Source organism: Pseudopodoces humilis, chromosome 3 (assembly GCF_049639895.1).
Source record: "Pseudopodoces humilis isolate 2021_Gansu_Grassland_sample_001 chromosome 3, ASM4963989v1, whole genome shotgun sequence".
NCBI lineage: Eukaryota > Metazoa > Chordata > Aves > Passeriformes > Paridae > Pseudopodoces > Pseudopodoces humilis.
This window is the reverse complement of record NC_142202.1, coordinates 53,144,424-53,154,047: the sequence shown is the minus strand read 5'-3', so window position 1 is coordinate 53,154,047 and position 9,624 is coordinate 53,144,424. Positions and strand designations below refer to the sequence as shown.

General features: G+C 45.6%; 1 protein-coding gene across 2 annotated transcripts; it reads left to right on the top strand.

The window, feature by feature from the left end:
* Nucleotides 1-1,322: 1,322 nt before the first annotated feature.
* TAGAP (T cell activation RhoGTPase activating protein) lies at nucleotides 1,323-9,413 on the top strand. Of its 2 annotated transcripts, none has more exons than XM_005518438.3 (10): nucleotides 1,323-1,510; nucleotides 1,943-2,027; nucleotides 2,137-2,190; nucleotides 2,766-2,832; nucleotides 4,276-4,448; nucleotides 5,485-5,646; nucleotides 6,091-6,200; nucleotides 6,887-7,082; nucleotides 7,601-7,718; nucleotides 7,910-9,413. In XM_005518438.3, the coding sequence occupies exons 1-10, from the start codon at nucleotides 1,323-1,325 to the stop codon at nucleotides 9,085-9,087; spliced, it is 2,331 nt and encodes a 776-aa protein (XP_005518495.2). In that variant the 3' UTR covers nucleotides 9,088-9,413. The 2 variants fall into 2 exon arrangements, with proteins under 2 accessions (XP_005518495.2, XP_087909987.1); XM_088053861.1 differs by having other exon boundaries at nucleotides 1,388-1,510; nucleotides 4,279-4,448.
* The last annotated feature ends 211 nt before the right edge of the window (nucleotides 9,414-9,624 follow it).

Genomic DNA, 9,624 nt, shown 5'->3' with positions numbered 1-9,624 from the left:
GTAAATGCAAAGGGCTACAGACTAATTGATTGAGATTGCTCTAAGTTTCAGCCCTAAACTAGTCACCAGACCAGTGCCACTACAGGAGCATGGAAATGATGGAGCTCAGGACTTAAAAGGTGACCCACAGCAACTCCTCCCACAAAAACAGAGAAAGTCTCCATTTGCCCTTCTGGACACATCTCTATCGAACCAAAAGTGAATTTTGTGCTTTGGATTTCTGCCAGAGTCAAACAGAGATCACCTTTCTGTTCCGCATGAAACAGGGTCAGTACTACATTGGCCGGGTCTGATGTGGTTACACAAAGAATGGCTTTGAGTGTGAATTCAGCAGTGGATCTAGCCATTACATGCATCTGCAAAGTGCTGTGCTAGGACAGCCCCATCCTCTGCACATGTGAAACAGAGCATCCACGAGGGAAGCAGCAGAAAGGCCACCATTTCACAAGTATGCTCTCTACCTAGATCCACTACTGAAAAATTCCCAACCCTGAGTCTCAGCCTTCACTCCTCTTTTTCACAAGATCAGCAGACTGGCACCCAGAACAGCATTGTAATTTGCCTCAGTCAATAAATCAATAGAAACAATATCATGTGTTTAACATCAAATCTCAATGAATTTTCATACGGGCCTGGTAGAGTGAGTGCTGTATTCCTGATATGCCCAAGCTGGGGGCCAGTCTGCAACAGAATGATACAGGTCAAGCAGAGGTAGATTTTTCCTAGTTTTTTTATCTCTTTAATAAAATTTTAACATGTGCACACCAATATATCTTATTCAGATTTATTTTAAGCAAGACTTCTTAATTAAATATTGTCATACTTTACTAAATTACTACATAACACCACTTCATCTATAGATGTCCAGTACCTCGATTCTCAAGAGCTACTTAGTCCCGACAAAATGTGTGTCTACATCTGCCTGTAGACAGTAAACTCTTGCAGTTAGCTTTTAAAAAATTATAAGGAAACATTTCTCTGAATCTCGTCTATTCCACCTCCCCGTTGTTTTCACTTAGTGTAACTTGATCTGGTGGTGTGTCTTAAAACTGCCAAATCTAATGTCTCTGAGCAAAGGACAGACTGTACCCACTGCCCTTTAATGGTAAAGAGAAGCTGCCCACACTGCAGCCCCCTCTGCACATCTCACCTCATGCTGGTGATGATAGCTGGAACCTTTACCTGGCAAGTGTCTCATCTTTTCCATCCATAAGAGCTACGAGAGCTTCTTTTTTTTCTTTAAGGGAGGGAAAAACCAAAAAAGTAGCTCCTCTAAAAGGAAAGAGGAAGCCAGAAATTTGGTAGTGTCTCGGTCCTGCCCCATGATGCTTCTTCCTGCCTGTGAATTTCCACCTGCCCCTTCTGCATATATAAGGCAGCACACGTGGTATACACTGTTTAGTTGCCTGCCTCTGTCCAAAGGATTAGTAGCAGTGGGGATTGATGCTGTTTCTCCTCTCCTTTGCAGTTCAAGGGAAGTGAAGGAGCTCTGGCTGGACTCACTTCTTGGGTAAGTACTGCCTTTGAAAAAATCTGTGGCATCACAGTTGAAATCAGTGGAGAGCTTCAGATGCAGCTGCACAGAGATGTACAAAAATATACATGGGGGAGAGGTGCACTCACTGCTAAGCATAGCTCATGGGCAGAGCTGAGTTGCTCAGCCTTGGGTGTGCAGATTAATGACCATTCATAGCTGTCACCACTTGCTCACTTTTTGCATGGATTAAAAATGGAAAGCTGTTTTTATTTTGTTTTAATCGGGAGGCAGATAGGGCAGCAGGGCTGAATGCCCTCTGGAGAAGGGTTTTATTGGAGAAGGGTTTATTTGCATGGGAGATTTTGCTGGTTCAGGATCATACATGCTAGATAAGCTTGCAGAGGAGAAAGCCAAGAAGGGTGAAGTTTTACAAGACTCTTTGTCCACTCCCTGTTCAACAAACAGGCAAACAAAAGGACTGAAGGAAACCAGAGTGTCCAGAGCTCCTCCAGTCAAGCTCCTAATGAAAGTATTAAGCAGCTGTAATACTGTGAGTATCTTAATTATTTCAGCTCAGTGAACATAGTGACTTTGAAAAGCTCTGATTTCTAAACCACAGTATTCAGTTACTCACGCAGTATTCTTGTTTTCTTGCCTAGTCAAAGACACTAAATGCTGGGAACATGGAGAGTCTGATTGAGTGCCAGACAGAGGTAAGCAGCCCCTACATTTTCCTGGATCCTTCTTGGGTACTGGTGTGAGGTACCTTAGCAAAGCAGGGCTGGCTCCTCCAGTAGCTGCCAGCTGCCTACCCTCACCCAGGAGTGGTTCAAAGGCAGCTCTGGCTGCGCTGAGCAGAGGGAGCAGGGTATTGCTGTGGGCAGTCCATGCATAACCCTGGCTCATGAGGAGCTTTGCTCACGGATCTTGCAGGCTTCAAAGCCATCAAGGCTTCCCAGAGGAGTTCAGGAGGAAATTTCCAGTGCCAGGGGAGGACACAAAAAAGGAGGCTGTGTCCAGCTATGGCTTCTCTGGATCAAAAGTGTGCTTGAAAAAGCACAGGGTTGTGACCTGCCAGGCACGACTGGGGTGTCTGGCTGCAATTTACCACAGACCCCTCTACTGGGCAGCAAGGCAGTGTCAGTCCTGGGCTGAGGCAGCTCTTTAGCAGGTGTTGGGCTTATCTGGTTATTCCCCAGAGCCTCCCCATATTTCTGAGGAGCTGCATCAACTTGCTGGTGGCTCTCACTATTGTGGCAGCTCTGTAACCCTAACATACTTTTTGCAGGCTGATGCCAAGAAATGTCCCCTGTCAGCCCCAGCAGCTACTGAAGATGGACTTTGCCTCTCAAATGGTGAGTTTCAAAAACAAGCTGAGGAACTACCTTCTTATATAATGTTGCAAGCCGGCACTTGTGCAAAACCACCCGAAACTGCCTGCTCCCCCTCCCGGAGAGCAAGCCACAGTCCCCATGCATGAGAATGCTTAAGACCTGGAGTGACACTCATTTGCAAATTCCTTCTTTCCTGTATGTTCCGTGGCAGATGTGACAATGCTGAGTGCCAGCGGTCTTGTATTCCTGTTCCCATGTCCTCAGAGCCATGTTTCATTGTGTTCCCTGGTAGCAATGGGAAGTAAATGTGTTTCTTTCTCACTCAAGCATCACCTTTAAGGTGTGGCACTGCAAGCGAGTACTGAGTACTGTACCAGCTGTTGCACACCAGAGCAGATAAACCCGCTTGGCAGCAGCACCAATGCTTGTTTTTTCTCACCATGCAAAACCTCAGCACCCGTAAACAGCCCAGAGCAGACAACAAACAGGACAGGGTCAGATTTGGAGCAAACCATCATATCAGACCAGTTTTCAGGAGTTTCAGAAGCTAATATTTTATATTACAATAATGTTAGGTGACTTTCTCAAATTTTTTTAACCCCTACCTACTAAGAGCTTATCTTAAGAGGTCCTGAGAATTTCTCATCTGGATAAGACAACTTCATTTTGGAGTAGAAGGCATGACATTTACTGCAAATTTGCAGAAGGCAAATCCTTTAGAAAGCTTTCTCACAAAATGTTTCTTCTCTCACTGTTTGTGAAAGGGAAAAACAAAGGCACACCTCACCCCAATACAACTATCCTCTTCAAATTCCTGGCCCTCCTCTTTATGGAGCAGATGTAAAACCCATGCTAAGAGATTTCTAACCCTGAAGCTAGTGAGTGCCTACTCTGATGCTCTCATCCTCTGGAGCAAGAATCACATTCCACTGCTGGGGGGCAAGCACTAGCCCTAGGAGCATTGTCATTAGAGCTGGCTCCAGGGCTGGCAGAGCTGGAGCCATATGTTTTCATTTCAGGCTGTGAAACATGTCAAAACTAGGAGCCCCTACTTCAACTCTTGTCCTAAGGCCGGGACACAATCAGACCATGTAGTGAAAATTGTTGTCGTTGCCAGCTGCCCAAGTGGTATCTCTACCTCAGATTTATCAGAGAAACTACTGCAATATCAAAAATCTCTATAAATATTTCTATTTCTGTTCCCACTCTCTAAGAAGAAACAGTGGCTAGAATGTAAAAAACACCCAACCCAAAACAGGAAAGGTGGTGGCCTTAGGGGGATGGCCACAGTTTTATGGTTCAGGCAGTTGTTTCCCTAGTAACCACTTAGTTGTCTCTCAGTTTCTCACTGTTTTGTTTCAGTTGTTTCAACATACATCTCCGTATTGCACAGAGATGAAAGATGACATAGTACTTTGGTTTTTTTAATTTTAAATAGATCTTTTGTTTTCCTTTTACTTGCAGCAGATGGAACAAAGAAAAGAAAGAAGGTGATATCCCAGTCATTTACTCTGAGAAGAAGCCTTACCAAAAGAAATTCCTCAGGACAGCTAGACTTGGGTGCCAAAGTCACTCTGTTTGGCCATCCTCTGGCACTTATCTGTGGGGAAGATGACACACTGCCCCAGCCAATCCAGGTAAAGAGGTTATAGTGGAACTGTTCACAAAGGCCTGGAGTATCAGGACAAGGAGGAAATGGCTTCAAACTGACAGAGAACAGGATTAGATTGGACATTGGGAAGAAATTCTTGGCTGTGAGGGTAATGGGTCACCCAGAGAAGCTATGGCTGCCCCATCCCTAGAAGTGTTCCAGGCTAGGTTGGATGGGACTTGGAGAAACCAGGTCTAGTGGAAGGTGTCCCTGCCTAGGGGTTGGAATGGGATGATCTTTTCCTTTCAGCCCAAACCATACTATGATTCTGTGATATCTCTGACTTCAGTGTGAGGCAGGATACCCTGTACTTCTGCTGCATCACCTGGGAGATGATTTTTGGTGTTTCCCCTACACACATGCTCTGATAAACTCAGGGCTCATCCCAGATGTAGAAAGAGTCAGTTCTAAGGATTTTTTCCAGCTCACCCAACTTTCACTGGAAGGTAACATGGAGTGTAGAGAACCCAGGACCAGGAATGGAAGATCTGCTTCTTAATATAAACATCTGTGATTTTAAAGAAGTAATTTAGATAAGTCTTTCAGCAGCATAAACTTCCAAGGATTTCTGTATTTCCATGAAAAACAAGTGTCCAGCTATGGACTGCCACAAAAAAATACCAAAACAATATCTTCTGGGTAATAATGGTCTTGTAACAGTTCTTCTACTGAATTGGCTTTCCCAATAGACATGCATTTGTCTCTACTAAGTAGTATTTGCCTGGCTTGTGAGAGAGGGGATGTGAACTAAGATTTAAGCCATCCCTTGCTTCCTTCTGGAAGTAAGGATGTCTCCACTGAAGTTAGTGGAATTCATCAGTTAAAAAAAAGAAGCTGGATTAGGGGAAAATCAAGACTACTTCCCATTTAATGTACTTAGAACAAGAACTAGATACTGAACTAATCAGAGTACAGTGTATCTCCAGAAAATTTTTCTTCTGTTTCTAAAGAAATGCTCACCTGCTAACTTCCTTCATCCAAGTAACTGTTCTTCCATTCCTGTCTGATTTTTTCCCCTGCAGGATCTCCTAGCCATATTATATATGAAAGGACCTTCTACTGAAGGGATATTCAGAAAAGCTGCCAATGAGAAAGCACGAAAGGAGTTGAAGGAGGACCTAAACAAAGGCGGGGATGTTGATCTGAAAAGCAAATCTGTGCACCTGTTGGCAGTGGTTTTAAAGGTGAGTAATTCTGAGCTACACCGGTGGGAGGACATTGCTAGCAAGCACTGGCCCAGCCCAGTGCTCTGAGCTACCTAGGTGGGACTCTTGGCTAAATCCAGAACAAAGCCAGACTGAATTCTTCAAGCTTAGGAAAGTTTGGCCTTTTCCGTCTGATTGTCAGTGCTACTTGTTGGGCTGCTGGTTTCCTGAGGAAACGTTCTTGTCTTGCTCAGCATTCTCCCACAAAGCAATAGTGAGATTTATGGGTGAAGGAAAAGCAACTGAAAGCTGGATCCTGTTACTACACAAGTGCAAGTGCATTTGTGCATTGCACTGCTCTGTCAGTGCTGATGGTCAGGTAGCTCAAGTCAACCTGCCTCCTAGAGAGCCCAGGTGACAGTAATACTCTCTCTGTGCTCAGGGGTAGTGTCAAAGCTTCATCTAAATCTCTTGGCCTTGCAGGACTTTCTCCGAAATATTCCCTCCAAACTCCTGTCAGCTGACCTCTATGAGAAATGGATGCAAGCTCTAGAGAAGCCAAGCAAGCAAGAAAAAATTGAAGAATTGAAGGAGTAAGTTTGTCAACCAGGAAATCTTGCAACCAGTGCCAATGTAATGGAGGCTCTGGTAGAGGCTAAAAATATCTTCCAAATCAAGAGTCTGTCTCATTTAAAAGCCTGTCATTTATACCAGACTGCTATTGCTATTGGGTTTGGTTTAGAGGGCTCCAGCAGCAGCACTTCCTGAAGTTATTTGAGATTGTTTTATGAAACCAGCAATGCAGGAAGAGGGCAGAGGCTGCAGTGCCTCGGCTTACATGGTCACGGTGCAGTGGGACAGGCACTGCTATGGAGCCTTCACATCTGCTGGGACTGAAGTTGGGCATGTGGAGACCACCACCATGTTTTGCTTCTCAGGAATAGGAGGTGTGGAGGCTCACTGGGAGTGCTTTGAAAGCCCCACAGCACAGCCACACGTGTTGGGAAGCCTCCAGTGACATCTCCTGATGTCAACCCATCTGTTCCAGGCCATGGGCTTCTGCAATGCTGCCTTTCAGTCAAGACCTTGTAATTAAAGGTCTCATAATTAACCATGCACTCAGCTGCAGATGGGGATTTCTGAAAGACACAGAGAGCACACACATGGCCCTGACTGGAGGAAGTGGTGTTGTACTATGTTAAATTGAGACTTGCTTAAATCAAGAAGAAGAGGCCACTGCACCATCAATTAACGTCACATTTTGTTCGTGTTCGCGCAGGGTGGCTGACAAGCTGCCGAGACCAAACCTCATGTTGCTCAAGCTCTTGCTCTCTCTGCTGCACCACATCAGCCAAAATGCCGAGACCAACAGGATGGACTCCAGCAACCTGGCCATCTGCATCGGCCCAAATATGCTGAGCCCAGGGACGGACAGTGTGCTGCCGCTGGAAGTGCAGAAGGAGATGAATGACAAGGTGTGTTGAACTCACCAAGCAGCTGTTCCCTCTGGGGCAATTTAGAGCCATCCACAGGGATCCCACTGCCATTGCAGCTGCTGAACAGAACAGCACCCCTGGGCCTTGGGGTTACCCCTCAGCTCAGGTGTCCCTCAGCCTGCGGTGGGCTGAGCCAGGCTAACCCTCATCTCGCCTCCTCTGAGCAAAAGCAGCAGCTGCCCTGCAGCCCCCTAAGTCACAGCTCCTGCAGCCTTTGCATGTGGAGGGCAAGGGGCACCCGTGGGCATTGTCACCCCTGGGCCCTCAGGTAGCGAGGCCAAAGCTGTGGCTGATGGTGTTTTGTCTGTATTGGGGCAGCTCCATTTGTCTGCAGCATCAGGCCTTATCCTCCAAGGTGGCCTCACCCTTGGACTTTAAGCCATGATTTTGGCAGAAGCCACCCTGCTTTGTGCTGTCCTTCCTACAAAGACAGCAGGCAGGGTCAGGAAAGAGTCTTCAATATGTCTTGACTGAAATGGGCTGTTTTCTGCATGCAGGTTACAGTGCTGGTAGAGTTCCTCATAAACAACTGCTTGGAAATATTTGAGGAGGACATTGCCTTCCCTGCCTGTGCCTTGGCTGAGGAGTCACCAGATCACACAGACAGATCCACAGGTATGAGAAGGGATTGGGGATGTTGCCAACTGGGGCTGCTGGGCCAAATTATTGAATTTGATATGTGAATATATCTGTGGAAACATAGAGAACTCAAGATTGTTGAAGCCCTCTTCTGAACCCTCTCTCTGTGTAGTTCTCTTTCATCCTCAACTGGTCAGTAAAAACTAATGTCTGCTTTCTCCTCACAGAACAACTTTGCACAGTTTATCAGAATGACTCTGCCTATGACAGCCCAGATCCTGAAGCAGAAGGCAGCCCCTGTACCTCTGAGATGGAACAGGCCAAAGGGAGGAGTGCTACTGTGAACAGAAAATATCCAACAAATATCTCTGCCTCTTCACTGACTAATTTCAGAAATGACATCAGCACAATGGACAGAAGGTACTCAGAGTCAGACCTGTCCTTCCAGAACTGCCTTGATGACACAATAAGGAAGCAAAGGCTAAACAAAAGTGAGGACAATTTTCCAGTTCAGCAGAAACAGCTATGGATGGAGGCACTGGAGGAACGTCTTGCAGGCTTACCTTCACAGTTATCAACTGACTCTCTACCCAAAACATCTTCCAGTTGCTCCCTGGAGAGCTCTGATGGCTCAGTTTTCACCAGCTCCCCAGTAGTTTCACCCTCCAGTCCCAAAAAAACCTTTTTAAATAGGCCTCAGTCCTTTTCTACCAAGGCCACTGGAGACTGCAGTACACCTAGCAGAGAGATCAAAAAACATTCCATGTCATTCTCTTTTGCAAATCACAGGAAAACACTAATAAAAACCCAGAGTTGGGGGCCTGGAAAAAACATGCTTTTTCAGAGGGACAGTTTCACAAAGAAAGAAGATCAGTTCTCCTGCAGAATTGTCCAGGAGGACAATGGTAATGATGACAAACTATTGCCTGTGGAGTATCAGCAAAGGCCCCGTCTCAGGTCGGTTGATGAAGTGTTCAGAGAGGTAGACCAGAAAAACCCAGGAAAACCACCCTCTTATGAAGAGGCTGTTAAAAACTGCCTGACCACTAAAGTTCCTTCCCAAAATCTCACGGTTCAGACTCTGAGATTAGCAGTGTCAAACCAGGATGTTTTGCTGCCTCACCCACGCAGCCACAGTGCACAGGACACAGCACATATGGACCTGAGGGATCTACGCAGTGCCAGAGTTTCTGCAACAAAGGATTCTGACATGGAAACTGAAACCTTCAGCATCAGTGTAGGAGTAAACTCCCGTGTGAATTTACCCGTGACCCCAGGAGTCTACCGGATGAGAGCCATGTCTGAGTCCTGTCAAAAGAACAAACTCGAGTATGTGGCTAGGAGGTGCAGCCAGCCAGTTTTTGAGGTAGAGCAGATCCAGTATGCTAAGGAGTCCTATGTTTAAAAATCCTGTCCTTCCTCTTTGCACTGTACAAAGTAAATATTGTAAAAATAGACATCTTGCTAACCATTTGTGAGATTTTACTTTCAAGAGACAAAGAATAAGCTAGCTCTGCATGAACAATTTTTTTCTGAAGTGTCAGTCAGCTTGACATGTCACATCCTTTCACCACAAGAGTTGTTGCTGGTGAAGACCTGTGTATCATTATGTAAAAATGTAATTTACTATGCTGTACATAACCTGTTGTGTGGGAAGAGTAGTTAGCAGATGATAAACAGTGTTGTATTTGTTTTTCTGAAATGACAATTAAAAGGTTGGCAGATCCAAAACCTGTCTCACCTTCTTTTTGTTTCCTGTATGGTCACAAACCCTGTACCATTTTTCATGTCTGTATGTGTGCCAGGCTGATGCAGTGCTTTGCTGATTTTCTGCATTAAATGTGGTCTGGCAGCTACCCTAATGGGGGAAGGGCTGTTCTGTCATCTAGGCCACTTCAGCACTGTTCCATAAAACGCCTGTACCTGCTGCCATTCCATCTTC